We start from the raw sequence: 24,194 nt of genomic DNA on the forward strand, positions 1-24,194 counted from the left end.
ATTTTTCTGTTTTGTCATTCAAAATTTGGATATCTGAGGAATAATCCCAACCATTAAAACATAATCCATTCCTTAAGGAATTGACCCCATTATTTATCAAGGAGTTTTATGAAATGCTGACCATTCCCCATGGTAGTCTTTACATTGTTCAATTACTTCCTTCATCAGTGTTTGTCATATATGCTGCACCTTCTGCAACTCGGCTATTCGCTAAAATAAGCTTATAATAAAGGCATCACTCATGCCATCAAGGCCAAAGGATAAATGGACAGTTATTACAGGTGGACATTAACATTCTGATAGTAAGTTTTGTCTATTCAATTAATATATCTCCATTAAAAGACACCCCAGTGACCTCAGCCTTAAGCCTCAGGGAAGTCAATTTCATTTATGTTTTTATAAGCAATGAAGCCCAGAAGTTAGTGTATTCAACATTATGGTAGAAGGCAATATTCTGAACATCCATCTGAAGGTCAATCATGAGGAAAAACTGTAGCTCAATAAAAGAAATAAAAAAATGAGCAAATTTTAAAGTGACGCATAACACACCATTTTGTTGCAGCTAATTCTATTTTCCACCTCTTTACTCTAAGACAGTCCAAACATAAGACATTCTCATTCTTTTCATACCCTGGAAAAATACTTTTATGAAAAATTAAGTGTGAAAGTGACTTAGGTTCAAAAGTAATGCAATTATTCCTGTCGTTCCAACTTGTATTGTAGAAAATCAGGACCAACTGTGGAATCAACAATGCATTTTAGGATGCATGACAGTACCACGACTGTGCTGACTGTTGCCATATTTTACTTCTACTCTCTGTAGTATGTGAATGTCATTAGTGTGAACACTTCCTTCTTTCAGCAGCAAAAAGAAATATCCAAACCTGTCCAGAGCTCTCATTTCAAGGCACTACATAACAAAACTACACTTTAATCTCAGTATTTTGGAGCCAGTGAGCTTCATTGGAAGGACATTGTAGAAACTGAGAAGGTAATATATATATAATGGATATGTATGATATATAATATAAATATAATATTCTACTAATGAAATAGTTTTAAATATGTTTCTGAAGTATGCCATATGCTCTGAAATCAGAGGAAGGGGAATCTAGAAGCAAGACTAAATTGTATTTCACAGGTGCATTAAACACAACCTATGCACATATATCACATACGTTCCTTAATAATCCCCTCCATGGTAATTTAAAGTAGAATGTGAGCACAGAGACTTTTTAGCATAGCATCAGGTATCAACATCTGAGGTGGCAGTAAGAGAGATGTGTCAGCAGATACTAACACGGATTAGAACTTGGCTTAGTCTCAGAGGGACTGCCTAGGGTGCTTTAGTCCTGGTGTTCAACCAGCACCATCACACACATACTCTCACACCATATATTTCCTTTTAGTGGCTCCAGAAGAGTAGCAGAATAGATAGAAGTGATGCGTGTATAGTCACGCTAAACTAGCCAAACGCGAAGGAATGGTCAACTCCCAGTTTATGGTGTAGTAAGAGCCGTCTTCATCAAGTTCAAGTCATCAGGTGATGGTAAGTATGTCTGCAATTGGTTACCCAGCCATAGTCCCCAGGCTATTAGGCCTCACTGTCTATTTTTCTTTTTGGCCTGTTTTGGGCAGAGACAAACTGATATTTAAAAAATACTTAAGCAGGGAATTTTCTACTTGATGGAAATAGAGCTTCACACACACACACACACACACACACACACACACACACACACACACACACACGTAGAAGATCCTACAGCCTGACATAATTCTTTCAAAAAAGATATAAATGTGTATAAACCTGAAGAGGCATCAAATAGTTATACAAATTTAATTACATATTTGAATGAAGGATAGAGTATTTCACATTAATGAACATTCATTGAGTACATATACAGAAAAAATCTTTCTTTTTACAAAAAGAATTATTTCTACTCTTTAGTAAACTTATTTTCTATCACTCTGCCCATAGTACCTATCTATTTTCAATTCACAAAACTTCATTTTACTATCCTGACTCAGAGATTATTTTTAACAATGCCTTTTCTATTTTTAAAAAAAAGGCCATATTCATGATTTATGTCTGATATGGCACTATTATCACCCTAGGAGTATTCCTTTTCTTCATTTTAATTCTCTGGTAGCTATGTACTATAATTTCTTTTTTTTTAACTTTGTAAAGTTTATCTTATACATGAGTCAAAATGATACGCTCTGATCTTTTAGATGAGTCGAAGCAACTACAATACAATGCTATCAGACATGTTCTGCCAGCGCCTGTAGGGACTGTTGTAAGCCACTCTCAGGCTTTCACGAGTGAGAACATTGACCTTCCCTATTCTTCTCTGTGGAGTGGCCCCTCCACTCTTATTTCAAGGTGAAGAGAGAAGGCTTCTTCTGTCTCCGTACCTGACCCTTCCTTTCCTCTGCACTGGTGTCTGAGTCATACTTAGTCTGCTCTCCCTCACATGCCAGCTTCTGTCTCTGATTTTTCTGAACATTCCCCTTCCACTTTACCTATCTCCTATCTTCTTCCCCTCCACAGAACATACGTCTTTCTTTGTTAAGAAGAGGGAACATGAGTAGTGCTTTTTCTCAAGCATTTAGTCTTCTTTTACAAACCTCAAAACTACATCTCTGATTTGTTAGCCATCCCACTGCCAAGTTTCCACCAACTCCCAAGAGTTTGTCTTTCTATATCCCAGCACTTGAGTGGTACTATTTCTTTCCTCCAAGACTTACTCCTAGTGCTCTAAATTGGAAATCTAATGCCATTGCTCTTTGAGACAGGGTCTTCCTATGTGACCCAAGATCTCTACAAACGTGTTATTCTCTTGCCTTAGCCACTCAAAGGGTGGGTTTAACCACCACAGCCAACCTCCAGTTTGCCTTTTCTTAGGATTTTGCTTACCTTTCTCAACAGTATTTCTTACTATTTTATTATAGCTGTTGCAGATACAATTAAAAGTATATAATATGTTCTAAAATGTATTATACTATTACCAAACTGCATAGATAATTCATATGTTTTTGAATGCTACCACGAAGAAGTCTCGTACTTGCTCATGGAAGTAGTTGAAAGGGACTGTGTGAAGGAATTTCTGTTGTTAGTTTTAATTCGCAACTTTTTTGCATATGGAATTCAAATATGCATTGTATCTCTAAATGTCCTGAAATATCTACTTGAAGTTTTACAACCTTCTGAAATATTCACATAGATCAGCATTATGCCTTTAAAGTCTACAGGGACTATATATTAAGCTCATCTTTGCCTCTAATTTTTCTACTTCTTTTACTTGTGAAAATTGTTAGCATCCTCGCTTTTTATCTTCATTTATTGAAGGTAATGATTCCTGTTTATTTTCTCAACCATTATGTTTCACCCATTTAGGATTCTAATTAGGTAACAACCGTATTCCCCCCAAACTGGCTGCAATATATGAATTTCAGCTTTCATATTTTATTAAATGATACAAGTGCTAAACAACAACCATTTCATATTTCTGTTACCATGGTATATTAGCTAAGTAATATCCACAAACTCAAAATTAGCAACTAGCTATTTAGCAGAAAACTCATTTTATAAATGACAAATGGGTATCACATGATCAGCAACCAATACCATAACTTCCTTCAAAGCGTGTTGATGACTGGTTATGATGTCTGTATTTCAGTTTATGCACAAAAATTAGGGCATGTAATAATTATTTTGACTTGTCTCCTATGTGACATTTTACAAAAGTGAAAAACTAGAATAGGGATCTGGTCAAGGACCATGAAAGTGTAGTAGTGAAAAAATGCCATGGGATAATGCTCGGATGGCATTTCAAATCCAATGCAAATAGAAAACAAGCTAACTATGAAAATATTGCATGCCCAAATTCTGAGACTTTCACCAGTATCCTTCATGAGAAATAATTGACACACATGAAGAAAGTGATTAGAGACAAAAAGGATGTGGAATGCCCTACAGAGAAAGTGACGCCAGTAAAAATGTCTGCAAGAAAGGAATTCTCAATATCTCACAGCACTGAAACTTTATGATATAAAATATTGTTAGTTGTTTCCAACTTAGAAAAAATAGTGTAGTTCACAAACACATAGAAAAGATGTTCTTTTAGCTGTGATGAGAAGGCAAGCACTGTTCAAATTATTCCTGGCAAATTTTATACAAAGAGGAAAAACAGGTTGTCAGTCTTTCTAATGTTTTAAATCATTATGATCTACAGGAAATAAATATTAGTGCTGTTGTTTTTCATTTTTCTCACATGACTATAACTGGCAGTAAGTATTAATACTTTACAAAGTATCTTAAAGGTTGTAAAACAATTTTCAATTTTTTCTTGTTTACTAATAAAACTACACTGAGCTGAGTGCGGTAGCACGTGCCTATAAACCCAGTGCTCGGGGAGGCAGAGGCAAGCAGATCTCTTTGTGTTTGTGGCCAGCCTGGTCAACAAAGTGAGTCCAAAAATGGTAAGGCTGCACAGAGAAACACCTGTCTCGAAAAAAACAAAAACAAGAAACCCCAAAACAAACACAAATCTCACCACTGTACACAATCTTCATTTCACACAGTCATCTCTACACTTATTCATCACTCTGTCAAGAGACAAGTGGGTGCATATCCATTCCTTCTCAGCAGTCTTTGCACATGTTTCATGCAATAGGCTGGGTGTTCTTTCTCAACAACTTTCTTACTTCGAGAAAGGGCATCCACAGATGGCAGAAAGGGAATTTTGCCAGTGGCTTTCAGACATCCTCCTGAGAATTACCCACTTCAGTGCTGCAGGCAGCTGTGATAATCAAGAGGCGCTTCCAGCAGTGCCTGCACATCCTCCTGAGGACCACTGAATTTGCTTCTATGGAGAACTGAGTTCATGAGCTGGAGCTTTCTCTAATTATACTGTTTCTGTAACTTCTCAGAGCCACAAATAATCTCTTGACCTTTGCTTTGTCAGCTCTTTAACATTTGTTTCTATGTCCCTATAAACTACCCTGTATTTAAAATATTCCTTGTGATATCTGTTTCCTGATTGCCCCTGACTTAGAGTATTTCGGGCCAGAAGGATTTCTTGGATGAAGAACCACTTAGGCACAAAACTCTGCCTTGTTCTCATCACCTGATTGGATCTGGTCAGAAGTTGCCTCAGTGGAAAATGAAATCTAAGTCCCTAAGACATAATGACTAACACTTACTTACATTATCATTTATAGTTACCATTCATATAAAGCCTACTGAAAGCAAATATCGAGAAGTAAATTAATCTTACATAAATTATGAAGAGGTGATAAAGAGAATTGTGGGGGAAGATGCTTCACTGCAATTAACAAACGAACATTCTCTGTCTAAAGAGTAATCCGAAGGCTACAATGTGTAATTTTGGATTGAAATAATCAGTTGTCTCTCATAGCCTTTGGGCTGATGCGTCTGAAACTCAGGCCCAAATTTGAGTCTGCAGGTTGCAACTTAAATTCACAGCATTAATTATTTTCTTCAGCAAGAAGTTGCAGGGCATGTATAGATTCAGGACAGATAGGAAAAGAAAGTGGTCTGAGTATTTAAAGAACAAAGACTTAAGAGAAGATATTTAATTATGCTACTGACCAAAGCAGCTGTGGACCCTTAAGGGTGACTAATTTATATCCTTATCTATGTAGTGCTGGTAAAGCTCCTGTGGCCTCAGGCAACCAGAATCTCCAGAATTACAAGGCATACCTAGTTGTTAAGAGTCTAAAGTGGTTCCCCTTTGAAGAACTCTTAAATGTAAGAAGAGTGTTTAGAAGCACCATTCAGAAGTTCACCACTACATAATGGATGAAGCTGGCTCATATTTTTTTTTTTACTTCAGTGTCAAGTCGTAATTCAATATGGGATCGTAGGCAAAATGTTTCTGAATCAGGACTTTTCAAAAACTGTATAGAAAAAGAATAAACTTACAATATTGGGTCAAGGAAGTGCTAGTGGATTAATAAATAGATGACAGTGGGGGGTTTGAATGTTTAGAAGGAGGGTCTTGCAGTGCTAAGGCCTGTACCTGGGTAGGAGCTCAAATCAGGTGACTCCAATATCCTCCTCCCCATGTAGTCCTCAGGAGGATTTCCTAAGCACATGTACTGACACGCCACTTCAATTGTCATTTGAAGGACAGTTCATTCTAAATAGTATTCTCCTGCACTGCAACTATTTATTTTAGTTTCAATTATAGGTGTTGTAAAAAGGTTTCATATTCACGTACATTGTAGTGTGTAATCTGTAAGAAATAAAATCCAGTATTCTGAGGTTAGCCTTTAAGACCGTTTAGCTACTGCCTATAATCCCATCCTACGCCTATTTTTTTCTTTGTAGACCCTGGGCTTCATCTTCTCTACAGTCCTGGTGTGTGCTGGATGAATCAGTGTGTATTTAGGGAGAATTCTGTGTAATTTCCTATTTCTACCATGCTAGTGTGCTTGCTTTGTATCTAATGCCCTTCGCTCTTAAGTCTTTTTTATTTAAATAATTTATTCAGATTATATCCCCATTGTTATCTCCTTACTTGCATCTTCCCATTCCCCCCCCCCTCCCTCTTTCACCCTATTTCCCTCTTCTAGGCCTGTGACAGAAAGGGACCTCCTCCCGCACCCTATGATCACAGCTTATCAGGTCTCATTTGGATAGCCTGTTTCCCCTTCCTCTGAGTTCCACCAGGCCTCCCCACCAAACAGAAGTAGTCAAATAGGGGGCGTAAGAGTTCATGTCAAAGTCTTAAGTCTTATGTAGGCAGGACTTCTATTTACCAATTGAAATGATTCAGGTTTTTTAAAAGCCATTTTTATTATTATATTTATATTATTACACATAAATAAAATTAACTAAATACAGCAGGAAGAACTATAAAACAATCAGGAATTATATAAATGTTACATTCATAGTGATTTGGCTATTTGTATTTGGCAAACTTGAAGAAAACATCTTCCCCATTTTGTTGAGTCTAAAATTCTGAATGAAAAATCAATATCTATCATATTTCATCTCTATTAACGTAAAACACCTATCTAGATCTTAAACAATCTTAAGCCCTAACCAACTAAGCTTAATGGTAAAACTAAACTATCTGGTCTTCAACCCCATCAGAGACTTGAGAAGGAATACAACTTAATCAGTTTAGTGAGCTGGAAGTGCAGGTTAGCAGCTTCCAAAATGAAAAAATGACAGAGACAGTTTGCGGCCTGAACAGTCACCCAGAACTCTCTATAACATTGGAGCATCATCTTCAGCCTTCTGGCCCAATATGTCTGACAGACACATTTGTGACGCAGGAACTATTAAGGACTTGCTTACCCTGTCTTGGAAGAGTTTGGCCATCGACTTTACTTGCATCCAAGCTTGCCCTTTTTTTAAAGGCAGAATTCTGTCTATGGCAGAAATGAGGATTGATGATTCTACAGATATATAAGGTAAAATGGTTAAATAAAGGCTTCAAAAGTCTCAGAGACTGACAGAATATGGCATTTAAAGATGTTTTTATTATTCTAAAAATTCTTTGACAAGACAGTTTAACCCTTGGCATCCGCCAGCCTACCTTAAAAAAGATGATGAGCATCAAAGAACCTCCTTATACAAATGGCTTCAAATCTGGCAAACTAGCTATTAGGCAAAAGAATTCAGTTTTATTGGAGACTGAATAATCTAGGTATGGTTTGACTGGCTGTCTACAGTTAATACCTTTACTTATATTAGTGAGTGTGTGACTACTAGAACTTTCTGATATAAGATAAATACAGAACAAAACCACTTTATAGATATGTGACTGGGAAAACATTGTCAGAAGTTGAATAGCCCATTTTTCCCTTCTTTTCCTTGCTAATAAAGTGATCACAAGACAAGTAGGGATACCAGACATTTTCCCATGTTCAAAGCAGCTAACTAATAAGGAAGGAATAGGTAGGTGTTACTAAATGCTCCACCTTACTTCCTGTAAGGGGCCATTCTAGAAGTAGAAACTAACTTCTTTTCTTGTGTGTGTGTGTAGAATTTAGTCATATGGCTAAAAACAATGTTCTGGCACATGAACAATGGTTCTGTTCTTACATAAAAGAAGAATGAATATTAGATAAATACGTTGTAGACTCTGCCATGAACACAAATTTTCTTTCTCCATATCAACTGAGATCAGCTCATTACACTCTTTAATATTTCTGTTCCCAACACCAGTAACAGAGTTTCAAAGCATGAGCAAATGATGGATGAATGAATTATTACAGCTTTCTCTTTTATACATGATATGTGAGCAGGCTACTGGAATCTTGGGATAGGTCCTAGCATTTGACAAAGACTGGTCCTGTCAGAAGCTCTGGAATTGGACAGATGAGACAGGAATTATTTTAACTTGAAAACAAAAGAAAAAATAGATTATTCCTAATTCCATTTCTATGTCTACCTGTCAGTAAATATGCATCCTTGTTCTCTTTAATGATATAAAGTATAAATGAGTATAAATTTGATAAAGCTCAGATAAGCATTTGCTTTCGCCAAGCACAGAAAATTCATCATTGTTCCCAATATACTTAATGTTTTACACATTATAATGAGATCCAACATCCTGCTTCTATAATGGTGTGCAAAACAAAACAAGACAAAAAACTTCATGAATCTTGCAAACCCTTGCTATAAACTAATGAAATATCAAGGGATGCTCCAGGAGTCCTCATTATCTCTAAGTGGTTCCTCAGCAACTAGTCACAAAATAGAGAACACCTAGCTGCAAACTATACTATTATAGCCAAAGCCATATGTAAAACATTTATTTATTATCTATATCTAGCTTTGTGTCCATCCATCATATGTTTAATGCCTTACTCCAAACATTATTTTGTCACTTACACATGTACTCTACTAATTCATATTATATTAAAATTTAAAAGTATAGGCAATATCAACATGGCAAGAGAAGATCAGTCTAATAAGAAATAAGAATAAACAGATCAATCTAAGTGCTATTTAATGAAATGAAAATCCAACACAACATTTCACTGTCTTCCTAGAAATACACTATTAGTTTGCTTTTAAATTTTCATATAATGCAGAGATTCCTTATAGAGATGTAATTAAATATCTATCTTGATAATTCTCTGCTTAGGGAAATAAAATTTCTCACAATGATTATATCATGAGAACACCATAAAATAGAAATGCTGGCTACAAGATAAGGTGACATAAGAACACAGTGGAATCATAGGGATTCATAAACCACACAACCACACACACACAAGGATTTGAAAAGGAATTGTAGGTCTCATAAACATAGGATGAGATCAGTGTACCTTCAACTTTATGTATCCAAATCTTTTAGTCAAATACAATGTTTGTCAAGGAGTTATTAATGTTTTCAGTGGATCAGGATTAAGCTAAACAATATTTTAGAAGCTTGGCAAACACCACATTAAATGATGTTATTATTGGCAGTAACAACATCTTTAACTTGCGTCTTTAGTCCGTGAAGGAAATAGTGTATGAGATCTCTTGAACTTAGATGACTATTTGGGATGACAGTGTGTTATGTGTCAATTACTCGTTTATTACTTTATTGCTTTTATTACTTCCTTGATGCAGGAAGATTCACCTCCCCCACTATTAAAGTCATGATATTGTGATGGAGCTTTGGCTTGTTGGGTAGAGGACACAAGGGAGAGTTTAAAGTATACAAACCAACTCCAAATCTAAACTTTTTCCTTAAATTATTTTTATTCCTCTTTCATGTGCTTAGCTCTGTACATTCCAGATAGCACAGCAGGCCTCTAGGTGGAGAGGAGTTCTGGCTTCAGAAAGTAAGGTGAATCAAAAATGCATTTTTAAATTATTTTTTCATCATTAGGCTTTTATTGATTTTTATTGATTTTTTTTTTTTTGAGACAGGGTTTCTCTGTATAGCCTTAGCTGTTCTGGACTCCCTTTGTAGACCAGGCTGGCTTCAAACACAGCAATCCACCTACTTCTGCCTCCCTGAGTGCTGGGATTAAAGGTGTGCACCACCATGCCTGCCTTGTCATTAAGCTTTTAGATGTTACTATTTAGTCCTCACTGCTGCACGAGTTATTTTTTTTTTTAAGAGAATACCTACAAATACTTTTGTCACTTGAAACAACTGTCATTAGACCAGGCTCTCACACTCCCAAATAATTTTGTTTTAGGGCTGTTCTATTTCCCTGGGACAATAGATGTAATTTGTTTATCATGTATTTCCAAGGTAAAGAACTGGGCATTCAGGTATCTGGATTTCCTTTTCACATTTGAAAATATAAAACTTTAGCTGCACTGTGCACTTTTACTCACTGGACACTAGTTTATATCTGATGGCTGCTTTTTCTTCTGGAATCCCATGTAGGATGGGTACCAATTTAGCCTTAGTATTCATTTCATTTTTTTCCCCTCACCTCCTCTGCATAGCTCGTTTTCTTGCCTAATCTGCTTTTTAAAATATCTCTGGGGTGATTAATGTCCTGTGCCAAGTTACCGTGACCTTAATATTCAATATTGGGAAGGAAAATTTGAAGATATAGTTGTTATAAAGAGTAAACTTTAAAGATTACCTTTAATAATATTGTGGGAATTTATCCAATCAATTTAAGTGCAAGTGTTCTTAAGTGCAAGAACAAATTTCTGAACAGAAGAAATTCTATTGAGAGCGGCATCAATACTTGTCTAAGCGATCGGTATACTGGCTTGCTCTCTGAATTTGACAGATAGATATACTCACATGAACACATACATGCATAGATATATTATTATAATAGATTATATATTTCACCATATACCTATGAAATCTATTGCACTAGAGCACCATGATGGATATAACTTTTTATTTTTACAAATAGTTTTCCCAAGTACGGCCAGTGTTACAGGGCATGGAGGTTGCAGTTTTGCCCCCTGTGAATAGCCTCATCACTTGCCAAGAGGACATCCTAGCAACATAATTTACCAGGATGATGGTGTCCATATTCAGGAAGCCAGGCTGGCATTTTCTACTGCAAATCCACCCACTGAGGATGCCGCTCTGCTAGTCAGAAAGTATATACTCATACTGGCGCTGGTGTGCGGGCAGGGTAACAAGTTACCTTGTACTTCCCTTTCTCCTCCTTCTACTATTCCTCTCCACACACGCATCATTTCCTCTGCGACCCCTCCCCCCTTCTAACTTTTAAAAAATTGATTTCCAAGCTTTTGGTTCTCACCTCATCTGAGAAGGGTGGTTTGTCCTGGTATGTGTGGTCAAGTTACTGCTGGGTTGCATCACTGAGAAAACTGAATCTCCTTCTCCTAGCAGCTATCAAACACCAAAGTGGTTCAGCTCGTGGTGGGAGTCTGTGGCCACCTTCCCTACTTCATGCTTGGGTTTTGTCTGACTGGAACTTTCACAGGTCCCGTACATGCTCTAACAACTGCTGTAAGGTCCTGTGTGCAACTGCACAGTTGTATCTGGAAAATGTTGTTTCTGGATGTTTCTGACCACTTCTGGCTCTTACAGTGTTTCTGCATTCCCTTCCATGAAGATCTCTGTTTGCTACTTAGGGCTGAAAGTGCTTTTTTCTTTAAGAAACATCTCAAACCTCATTTGCAGGAGAGGCACATGAATGGAGGATGCATTTTTTCCCTAATATACTTGCTAAGTTAATAGCACTAGAAAGAAGTAATGTGTAGTTATTTAAAATTTTATGAAAAACCATATCATTTCTTTTTTCACTGTTCATATTTTCCCATGTGTGGCCATTAGGTTCCCATCTGTGCTTGTTACAAGTACTTCATCCTTTTGTTTTCGGGAATTGTTTTCAGCTCGTCTAGAAACAGAAGCTGCACCTTGTGCACTGTCAGTTCAGCTCTGAAATTAGCCAGATCTCCAAGGAGTGCAGGATCCTGTTGTGATATAAAACCTGTGATGTCCGAGGCCGTAAATTAGGTTCCAGTGCTTCTAACATGTTCATGTGTGTGAACATATGCACAACAAACAAACAAACAGATAAACATCAAAATAAAATGAAACAAAAGCATGGTGGAAGCTGCAAGCCCAGTAAGCATGGGGTGCTCTAAGGTTCCTAAAGAAAACTGCTGGAATAGTTAGTGGGATTTCCTGTTGAGAAATGGTTCACGTTTTTCAGTGACATGCTCGCATTTGCTTGCCTGCGTCTCATCTTAGAGCGTGTGAGTCACAGTCTTCAGGGTCTGTGGATGATGACAGAATTGTCCATGCTATTCTGTAAGACAGCAGCACCTGGGAGTGAAGAAGCAAGGCCCTGAGCTCCCAACTGTCTCCTTTCTCCCTACCACTGCTATGCCCGCGGCCATGCTGCTGGCCTGACATTTAAATGACAAAATAAATTGTACACGAAATAAACATTGAACAAGATATATATACTCTCTCTCTCTCTCTCTCATTCTCTCTAAATGAGGCAGTGATTAAAACAAAAATGCCAAGCAGCGATTAACTATGAAGCATGATACTAAAAGTAGAATAAAACAAAATAGGCTGAGTAATAAAGGAATTATCCAAACTAAGGAGCTAATAAAGAAAGAACTGATTTTTTAAAATAATATGACCATGTTTGCCTATATAATAGTGTAGCACACTTCTATAGATGCATCAACTATTTCCAACAATCATAAAAATTTACCTTTCCTCAGATTCATTTATAAACGTCATAGATATTATATCATCCATCTATATAAGTGTGCAAATACAAACCCTAAATGAGCATTTTACTTAAATATAATATAGTTATAACATAATTAATATTAATTTTATATAATATCAGAAATCAATACTAATTTCATTGTAAGACCTTCTTAATATTCATATTTTCTTTAATATCTAAAAACATCTTTCCTAGAGTATCATTTTAAATTTAGGTCTAAATGTAATATTTGGGGATGTCTCCTATGTAACTCTTATTATGTGACATCGCACTCATTTTCCTGTCATTTACTTGCTGAAAACCTAGACCGACTCATTACAGATTCTTACATTATTCATTCATGTGTCTGCCTTCTCATAGTAAAGCTTAATCCATTTCTAACATCCTCATATATCTTTAACATGAACATCATCTATAAGGCTTCCAGCTCAACTTTGGGAGAAGAAATAGACTATAGTTTATGTAGCTTTCTCCAACTTGCCTCACATCAAAAGAGGCAATATTTCTGTCCTGTTAGTTATGCTCAGAACAGGTGGTGAGTGTTAAATTTTTTCACTGAAAGGTTCTCCACCTCCATTTGAAGATGAACAAATTTGAAATGAGTGAAAACATTTACTTCCAAAGTTCAGACCGCACAAAACACAAAGGTAACAGAAAAGCTATCTAAATAAGTAAGATTAAGACTTTAAGTAAAGGAATAAAGACAAAATAGAAGCTACACGCACACGCCTTTAAATGATGAATGTAAATAATTAGAAATATAAACAGTAGCTGTCAGCTCTCCTCATGGCAGAGATAATAATAATAGCAATAGCAGTGATAGGCTGAGGAGTCCATGACAGATACCCTCAGAGCGAGGAGAGAGAGCAAAGGGTAAGAGGAGAGAGATGGGGAGGTGAGTTAGGCACTTGTCGAGAAGACCCAGATTGTGTGTGGCTCCATTACAAGGATGGAGTTGAGGTGGTCTCCACCCTGAGCCCTGGAAACCTGCCAAGGTAGTGTGTGGTGCTGGTCAGTGAAAAACCACCAAGAAAAAGAAAGAAGTCAGCTTGTAACTTCTGAAACAGATCTCTCTGGTGTAATGTGGAAACGACACCGAAGACTGAAGAGTTAAAATAAGCCCCAGTCTTGGGTGAGAAGACAGTGGTCATCATTTTGCAGTACTTGCAGCACACTCAGATTGAAACACAGAGGGGAGGACATCCTACTGGGACTCTAGATGAGAGAAGCATGGGAGAATGGCAAAGTAGAAGGATCCAGAGGGTCCTAGGAACCTACAAGAAGAACATGGTGATAGGCAGATTTGGGCCCAGGGGTCCAGCTCAAACTATGGCACCAGCCAAGGATAATACAGGCTGTAAACTTCGAACCCCTATCCAGATTTAGCCAATGGACAGGACATTTTTTACAGTTGAGTGGAGAGTGGGGTCTGACTTTCACATGAACTCTGGTGCCTCATATTTGACCATGTCCCCTGAATGGGGAGGCCTAGTGGCACTCAGAGGAAGGATAGCAGGCTACCAAGAAGAGACTTGATACCCTATGAGCATATACAGGGGGAGGAAATCCCCCTCAGGAACAGTCATAGGGGAGGGGAGTAAGGGGGAAAATGGGAGAAAGGGAGGAATGGGAGGATACAAGGGATGGTATAACCATAGAGATGTAATATGAATAAATTAATAATAAAAAATGTACATAATACACCTTGCTAGAGGGAGCAGTGACAGAGAACGCAGCACATGCACAGTGGTACATTATGCCTTTAACAATTCATATCTGTTTAAACATTAGTCTCCTGTTTTTGTTTTTGTTTTTGTATGAAAAAGTATGCCCAGTGATGCTAAGAAGACAGGGGACAAAATTTAACTATGTGTATTTATGTAGGATCCCATCTTACTTGGTCAGTGTTAGCCAAAAATTCATAACTTGGGGTACATGTGTAATAAAAATGCATGCACTGTATTTCATCACATATATCACTGGGATATATAAAATATGACACGAAAGGGAAGTAGTAATTATTTCAGTTCCCATTCTTGTTGTAAAGGAAAAAGAAACAAATATTTTGTAGTGAAATTCTCTAGGGTATAAACAGTTTGAAATAGTCTACATGTTTGGAAACTTTTAAAATAAAAAAAAAGTCTCAATAAGATTTGATTGTTGTAATTAAACCAAAGATATATAAAGTGGAATATAAATTTCATATGTGGGTGCTTTTTTTTCAAGACAGGGATTCTCTGTAGGCTTGATTGTCCTGGACTTACTTTATAGACTGGGCTGGTCTTGAACTCACAGAGATATGCCTGCCTCTGCCTCTCAGAGAGCTGTGATTATAGGCATGCACTACAGCACCCAGGTGTCATATGATATTTTTAATTCAAGACAAATGCTGGAACCAGTGAGCTTGTGTATGTTCAGCTAATTTCCTGATTTTATATGTTAGCATGTATATATTAAAATAGTCATCTATACATAATATGAACACATTACACATTTGTGGGGTGAGTTTATGGGTTTTACACATTCACAGTTTTCTACTCTTATGTTAGGCAAATCTGCACATATCATTTGAATCCTTATCAATTGATTTATATTATTTTATGGCTATGTAATTTGGTATGATACCTCCTGCCAAGTTTTTGTTTTAAGAAGTTTTACTGTAAATAGGCTATAACTGACAAGATTGCAGAGCAAAGCTGGATGTTCCTCCTTCCCTTTCAGAAGTCAGTACTGAGTGGGTAAATATGTATTTAAGCATGAATTATTTCTGAAGAGTATAAGCTTTTAACCTAAACCATGACGGACCAAGCTGTATGTGATTGTGGGCTCTTCTGGAACATTTATAAGATGCATTCCTCTTCTCAGGAGTTTATTCTGTGAACAAAAAGGGAAAACTCAGAGACTCAACATCTGGATGCTATAAAGCACTGAAGGAGACACGCTATTTCCCTTAGCCTTCAGTGTACACTGCCTATTGATTTCCATAAGCAGGCTGCCCTGTAATGCTTGGCTATACATAACTCTTGGCTCTTGAGTCGATTCCTTCTCTATTTAAACCTAATGCTCAGGTCAGTACTCCAAAGATAGATTTGGGGTCACTGGAGACCTCCATCCATTGTGCAAACTGTGTCCAAATAGATTACATTTCTTCTCTCTGCTTATCAACAGCATTTGCCATTTTCTTTAGTTGGCATGTCAGGACGAATCACTTATACTAGCCTGTCAGGGCTACCAGACCAGGGCATTTCTTCTAACTCTCTGGGTCTACAAGTAGTCCATTAAATGAGAAACCTGCAATTAATGGTTGTTACTCAAATTCGGGTCTTCAGATCATTGTGTCACACTGTGATCCTGAAATAAAGTGCATGCCTGTCTGTATGGGAAACTGCACATGATGGCTAGCCTTCCTTCTATTCCATCAGAAACAACAAAAACCATGTATGATAAGGAAGCATCCAGAATGTCATACCCTTTAACAGGAGCATGTGTATCAGAAAACACCTTTTTTATATACATAATCAGTCTGCATTGCATAGTTTGTGTCAAGTCCAATGCAAAGTTTTAAATTAAAGAGAAAGAAGAGTCTCCTTAAAGCTACTGTATCTTAATTCCTACACTACCAATTAAGAAATTTTGCCCTAAAGTGTAAATGTTTCTCTGCAACTCTCTACAAATCATCATTAATAAGATAATAGAGCAGAAAAATTAGTAGGGAGTTCATTTGATTTTTTTCCCCTCCCTAAAGGCTGCCTTTAGTAAGGAAATTTATCTACATTTCAATTCTAATGCACAGCGAATGATAAATGAACTCTACTGAATAAAGGACATGACATTGGCTGTGCCTTAGATTTCTATTTTCTTCCTTCAGAATATTCTGCCTCACCAAGTTCATAGCTTAGCGCCTGTCCCCTTCTAAGGAATAGATAAATGAACCCCAGCAGTCTAAAGAACTCAAGTTCAGGGCATGACTCAAAGTAGGCAAAAAGAAATGATGTGCGAGCCACGAGGCCAGCCAGAAGGCTGCTTCGCTGTTTTCCTTCCCATTTTGTTCATCTGCTCTGGCTCATTCTACACAGGAAGAGCAATAGCAAAGCTATTTTACCTTGCTTTGATGGCCAGATTCAACGGCTGCAGGACCAGAAACAGTGAAAAGCTATCTGCCCCGAAGCTGAGAGCTGAAGGAGAGAAAAACACATTAGCCTTCACTGCTTCCTCCCTGATCTGTCTGCACGCACGCTTGTGTACCGTTTGAAGAATAGGCTTCGGATTCAGGCAGCTTCCTGTATGATCAGCATAGCGGTGGCTGTAACCCTGATGGGTGACACATGTTCGGTTGATAGTGCTAAGGAATTGCTTGAGTCGGGGGGTGGGGGGGTGGGGGGGGAGGAGGGAGGGGGGAAGGCTTGCATTCTTTTACAGTTGCCATGAAAAAAGTCAATTTGTTGTCACTGGTTACTTTTTGAACTAGAGGAACATGGTGACTATATCCCTCATTTTATGTTGGAGAAGAATAGTCAAGCGAAGGGCAGCGTGAGAAACATCAAATCTATAGAAAAAACAAACAAACACATGAGAGGAATCGACCTTCAGAGTTCAAGTGTGAAAGAGTGAGAAACATGGTAAGAAAAATATTGACAATTTCATTTTTTTTTTTTGGCTATTAAGCTCATGGCTATTCCTGAGCAGAATAATATCAAATGAAGACACTAAGTATTACTAGCATGAGGAATAAATTTTGTTTGGAGAGTGGAGCAATTCCTAGTAGTCATCTGCTAAAATCAGGACACGGCGCAAACCAATATCAGGTTATCTCTATTTTCTAGGACCTACAAAGATAAAAGAGCAAAAAATATACATTCTGTGAGTTAATGAGGACAGGTTAATCTCACTTTTGCTAGTTAGTAACAAATACACCACCATTTTTGCTGTTAGTAACAAATTCACCATAGGAAAAGCATTACAAGGCTCGCAGTGTGAAATTGTGTACCTGTCTGTTGTGATTTGGAAACACTGAGCCAGTAATAAGAAAGAGAAGAATGCAGGAGACCCAACATAAAAGACCTACCGTGAGGTATACGAGGCCATTACCAGGTTCTCTGAAACAGCTCTACCAAGACAGAGAAAAGGAAATGGTATTTAGTTTGAATGCTTAAAAATATTTTGTCTAGTCCTTAAAAGTTTTAATAATTCTCACCTAGCCACATATATTCAAAGCTGTTCTTTGTATGCTGGGGCAGTGGACAACGATGGGGGCTTAGACTGATAAAATCTAAGTTTACACCATGAGCTATGATGAATATGGAGGGAAGGTAGCTATAATTGCTCTGGTGCTTTAAACTTTTCCACAAGCTCATGGTGGAAGAATATGGGTTTGAACAGTAAGCCACTTCTCGTGTCAAAAATATATAAGACAAAGCAAACGAACAACCCCACCCCCCTGCAAACCCAAGGCCTGAGGACATGACTCAGTTACTTTGCACCTGCTGTGCAGACAGGAGGACCTGATTTTAGTGCCTTAGGGAAGGCAGATACAGATATATCCTTGGGGTTCACTGGTCAGCCAGTCTAGCCTACTTGGTGATAGATTCTGTATCAATAAATAGTGGCAAAACACACACACACACACACACACACACACACACACACACACACACACACACATTCCAACTGCGAAATAGCTAGTTTTTGTGAATTCCATCCATCCACTTTCTCGCCTTTCCTCATTTTCAAGCACTTCTTACTAGTTATGAATAATCAAGCTAAAACAAAATAGAACCCAGGAATTAGTATTGATAAGAATGAAAGGACAACACATTTCTCATGAATGAATCACAATTTCTGTTATGCATAAATTACACACCAATAATTTGAGACTCAAATAGCATGTTTTTGGAATATCCCACTGGACTGTGAAAGTCAGTGTAGCTTCTAAATGTTCTGATATATGCAGAAGAGTAACTTAGATATCAAAATTCATTAATGACTTTAAAAATTTTTTATTATTTAATTAATTTATTCAGATTACATCTTAATTGTTTTCTCCTTACTTGTATCCACCTGTTCCTCCTTCCCTCCCACTTTCACCCCATTCCCCTTCCCTAGCTCTATGACTGAGGGGGACCTCTTCCCCCACCATATAATCACAGCTTATCAGGTCTCATCCTGGTATCCTGCTTACACTTCCTCTGAGTGCCACCAGGCCTCCCCACCAAGAGGAAGGGGTGAAATATGGGGCACCAGAGTTCATGTCAGAGTCAGTCCCTGCTCTCCACTCAACTGTGCAGAATGTGCTGTCCATTGGCTAGATCTGAATAGGGGTTCAATGTTTACTGCATGCATTGTCCTTGGTTGGTTAGTAGTTTGAGCAGATCACCCTGGGTCTAGATCTGCCAGCCTTGATGATCTTCTTGTAGGTTTCTAGGACCCTCTGGATCCTTCTATTTCCTCATTCTCCCATACTTCTCTCACTTAGAGTCCCAATAGGAAGTCTCGGCATCTATCCCAACCTCCTGCTAAGTGAAGACTTTCAGGGGACATCGCTGTTGAGCTAGTGTCCAATTATAAGTGAGAATATACCATGTGAGTCTTTTTGCTTCTGTGTTTATTCACTCAGTGTGATTATTTCTAGTTCCATCTATTTGTCGATAAATTTCAGGATTTCCTTGTTTTTAATAGCTGAGTAGTATTCCATAGTATAAATGTACCACAGTTTCTTTATCCATTTTCATAGTTAAAACATTCTGTATGTGTTGATTACATACCCTTATGTAGGGTTTGTGAATGTGCATGACAGCGTGTCTGTTATCAAGCATAATAGAAGCCAGAAGACAATGCTGGGAACCTTTCTCTACCATCCTTCACTTTATCATTTGCGACAGGGTCTCTCATTTAATGAAGCCAACTATTTTGCTAAGGATGGCTAGCCAGCAAGTTCCTGGGATTTGCCTGTCATTTTCCCCCAACGCCGGGGTTATAGGTGTACACAGTCACTCCTAGCTTTAATGTAAGTGGTAGGGATTAAAACCTACATTGTCTTTTGTTAAAGATTTTATTTTTATTTTTAAATACGTGTATCTGCCTACATGTGTGAATTTGATTACTTTTAGAGGACAGAAAATAATACTGGAAACACTGTAGCTAGAGTCACAGGCAGTTGTGAGCATTCTGATGTCAGTGCTGGGAACTAAGCTTAGCTCCTTTACGGGGACAGCTGTGTTCTTAACCGTGGAACCATCTCCTGAACTGCTGAGCACAGGTCTTCCTGCTTTCAAAGAGGCTCTAGGCCACTGAGACATATCTAGGACCCCGGTTAACACGATTTTTAAGTTGTACTATGCTTTCCCCCAAAAGAAAACTTACTAGCTGTCTAGTCCATCACACCAATGTGGATCTGCATGTAGAGTGCATCAGAGTTGAGATAAAGCACACTAATGTTTATTGTAAATCATTCCTTATAGTAGCAAAATAAGTGCACATTTGCCAATCTAATTTGGTAATTTTTTATTGATTGAAATGAATGACATTTTCTGAAATACTGCAACGACCATTTCAAGTCGTTAGAAGACTAAAATATCAGCATCTACGGAAACAGTATATGGACAGAAGATTACAAGACAAAATGATGCAAAATGAGGCACAGATAAAAATTTTATATTATCTTTTATAAGATTCTCATTTTTATATTACTGCTACATATTTAATACAATATTTCTAAACACAATTTGAAAACAAAAACCCAGAGAAACAAACTCAGTACTTCATAATTCAGACCAATAGATATTAGAACAAATAAGGCCACCAAATAGTCATCTCACAAAAATACTCTTACTACAGCAAAAATAAGCATGCCTGATGAATAATTCAAATTTGAAATTAAAGAATCAGATATTTTGCCAGTGAAGTAACATTTAAAAAGTATTATATGGTACACTTCATTTGCAAATCTTAATTTCTCGGATGGCTTTGAAATACGCATTGCTAATATTTTAAGCAACCCTCCCTTCCACTTCAGAAGCAACTTATATATTTGCATGTTCCAACAGTGAATTTCAGCCTGGTGTTGTGGCTAGACAGCCGTGTTTTGCAAAGCTTACACACTATCAACACTTTGACGCAGAGAATCAGGCAGCACATCTGCATGAGATGGGCTGAGTTTGGGTCTCCTCAGTTTGGCAGATCAACGTTTTGAAGGATGAGGGCCACTCGGCTTGGAATGTACACCTGTCAAGGCAAGCACAGCGGTGTAATTGAAAGAGATGCTGACCGTGCTGTCATAACAACAAAATGACGTCGGCGTCGTGCAGTATTGCATGTGACCAAGGTCACAGGGATTCTTCTAACTCTACCAGCCATCAAAGGCTCAAGATCACAGTTTCAACATTTTGGCAGCAACCTAAAGCTATTACAGCAATCGCCACTAGAGGGCTCCAAACTATTTACAAAGATGTAATTCCTCACAGGGATGAGGTAAATGGTTCTCTTAAGCCACATTTCACTATTAGGTGCTGCACAAGGGCTGCATGCAACTCACAAGGTTGTTGTGATTGGACAAATAAGCGAAACAGTTGGGTACTCAAAATAACACTGCTCTTCATTAAGGTACTATGTAATCTCACCATAACAAAAAAAAATCAAAGAGCAAAAATTGGAATGTATCAGGCCTTGTCTCAGATTAACCCAATAATAATAATAACAACAGCAACAAACAAAATAAAGGGCTCTTTCTTAGAGATAGGATGCACCCATTCCTTGCTTCTCTTCTGCCTGCAGTCTGCTCTTATGGTGTCCATCACAGCCTCCCATGCAGTCTGCTCTTACGGGCTCCATCACAGCCTCCCACTACAGGCGTCTTTAGCTCCTCGGAGCCTCCTCTAGGATGTGTCTCATACTCTACACCCTTTGCTTCCCTGGTTCCTACAGCTCTCAGGTCTTTACCATGCCCGACCCTGCAGCCAGGTTTCCCCGGACAGTCCCAGCTACGGGATGTCCTCCACTCCATTTAAATCACGGCAGCCATTTGGCTTCTGATGCTTTTCACACATTTGTGGTTTTTGTTTTAGTTCTTTTTTTTTTCTTCTTCTTCTTCCCAGATATCTATCCTTCCTACATGATCGGGAGCTTTAGGGAGGCAGGGCTTAAGAAACTCATGATTTCTCACAGGTGTTGAGCTCTTTTAGGAAGCTGGATCCCCATAATGGCTGCATTAAAAAAAATAAAAAGGCAAGGTAACTAGTGTGAGAACAATGGTAAGCTGGCCTGTTCACACTTACAAAAGCCCTCTCACGTGGCTACTCATAAAATCATCTTCAAAAAATTTATAACTAATGCATTATAATTTCCTGATGTACTTCATTTTTTATATTATTTACTTTCTATATAAAATACTTAACTAATACTAATGTAAATAATAAAAATAATAGATTACTGATGTCACTGTGAGAACTTTTCCCATTCCCTTTGTTAGTACTTCACCATATTACATTATGTTATCTCTATAGGCACACTTGACAGAGTTTTAAAGAGGCCTTTCATAGTTTACAACCAAAATAAAATCCACAGAAACATGGCTTTATGAAGAAAAACAAAAGTAATGTCAAATGTGTCTTAACTTCGCAAATGGCCTCACTATTTGTGTCTAAAAGTTCTACAATAAAGAATTCCAACTATGCTTACAAAAGAAGTCGGAGACCAAAGGAGCTGGCTAGTTTTAAAAATTAAAACACAGTCCATGGTAAAAAGTTGTTAATTAAATGAAATTATGCTATGAAAGCAATGGCTAGAGGCACTTTTTCTACTCTTTCCTTAACGTAACAGTGATCTGGAAAATAATATTTACCTGATTAAAAACTTCACAAATACCAATAGTCACTGTTTACACAATGCCACAATCTGATTTGCAATTAAGTATTTTGAAACTGATAAATGTCACATCTCTGTCATTATTACAGGTGGAAAAATAAATTATCCCTGTGCCAAAATCTTTTTACCTATAATTCACACGCTGTATTAATGTCTATTGACTTTTAAACCATATTACAAAGTAACTGCTGCTGCAGTTCATTTCATCCAGTGTACTCTTTCTGGCTAAGACACAGATATGTAAGGTAAGATGTAGGAAAGGGTTGCAACAGAGGGAAGCTGGACATATCCAGGAATAAGGGAGGACTACTCCATGGATGCAGAAAAATCCAATCTAAGGGGTTGTAAATAAAGCAACAGACATAAGAAACCTATCAAAGCACAGCAGAGGACAACAAAAAGGACCAGCAGTCAGGCAGGTTCACTTCCTCCTCTAAGCATCCTTAGTTGGTACTAATGTTGATAGTTATCTGTCCCTCAAAAGGGCCAACGTCAAAGGTTTGTGGTCCACCAGTTAGGATCACTGTTACTAAGTGTGGCTAGTAGGTAAGACAGGAGTCCTGTCACAACCATTATCGAAGAGTAGCCTAAACTTTGACCTAGCATCAGAAACCAGATATTTCACATTCCTCTCCAGCAAAATCATCCTGAGAATATTGTTTCACATGATACTGGCAGCAGGAACCTGGCAAATCAAGTCTCCTGAAGAAGTTGCAATGAGACAGATTAGTCAGGCTGGGGACAAATGATCAGTTCTTCTCAGATACAGTACAGTGATACATCAGAAGAAGTCACTCAACCTCTTACTTGGATTCTAGACAATTATGGTAGCTATTGTTTGATTTATATCTTTACAGTGATAATAATGGAATATAGTTAACAACTATCATATACACAATAGTTTGTTCTCTTTGGGACCTTTGATATTTTTAGGTAGTACAAATTTAAGAACTGCAAACAAGAGAACATAAAAATTTGATGTTTGCATTATATACATTAAGTTTTCCAGTTTGGCATAAGTAATTTAAAATGTTGTGTGAGGAACATTATGGTCCCAACTCCATTCACACTTAGAAACAACAATACTACCTGTTCAAAATCCTTTGGTTGGTAATCATGTAGTATCTTTAACAGGAATATTACATAATTACAGGTCTTAGTGGACTGTTACCACAATGCGTTTGTGTTGGTCTGGAGCCTTTATGCTATAAGCAGCATAAAAAAATCTTCCACAAGAAAGCAACTTTTCTCCATTTTATTTACAAATTTTTGAGTTTTATTCTCTATGGGGTTTCTTTGTATATAAATCAACTTTTCTTAGTGTTTAGAAAATGACTGTCAGTTTTACTAAAGGCTGAAGATAATCAGTGTTAATCCTTATGATGAGATCATTAAAAATATGAACAATCTTGAGCCCCTGAAGCTTAATGCATTTTCTCTGTAACTCTTTATTATTTCACTATTTAAATTCTAAAATGGCTTTGATCTGTATGGTAAGAGGAGAGATCCTGACAGAAGTAGATTTAAACATAGATGATTATGTAAGTTTAAATGTAACTTCCATATTGGTACACACATACAGAAAAGATTTAGCATCTATGTTATAGATTGTACATACTGTAAAACACATTTGAGTAGAATTTCAGCCTTACACATAT

The 24,194-nt window shown here is 37.5% G+C and overlaps 1 protein-coding gene across 1 annotated transcript in view; it reads right to left on the minus strand.

Moving 5' to 3' along the window:
- Positions 1-20,163: 20,163 nt before the first annotated feature.
- GBE1 (1,4-alpha-glucan branching enzyme 1) overlaps positions 20,164-24,194 on the minus strand; it is a 234,914-nt gene continuing 230,883 nt past the window's right edge. The window contains exon 16 of the mRNA XM_084802365.1: positions 20,164-20,898. Within this exon, the coding sequence (XP_084658491.1) occupies positions 20,842-20,898 (57 nt within the window). The 3' untranslated portion in view covers positions 20,164-20,841. The remainder of the gene's footprint in view (positions 20,899-24,194) is intronic.

Source organism: Acomys minous (genome assembly GCF_964271855.1).
Source record: "Acomys minous genome assembly, chromosome: 11".
Classification (NCBI taxonomy): domain Eukaryota; kingdom Metazoa; phylum Chordata; class Mammalia; order Rodentia; family Muridae; genus Acomys; species Acomys minous.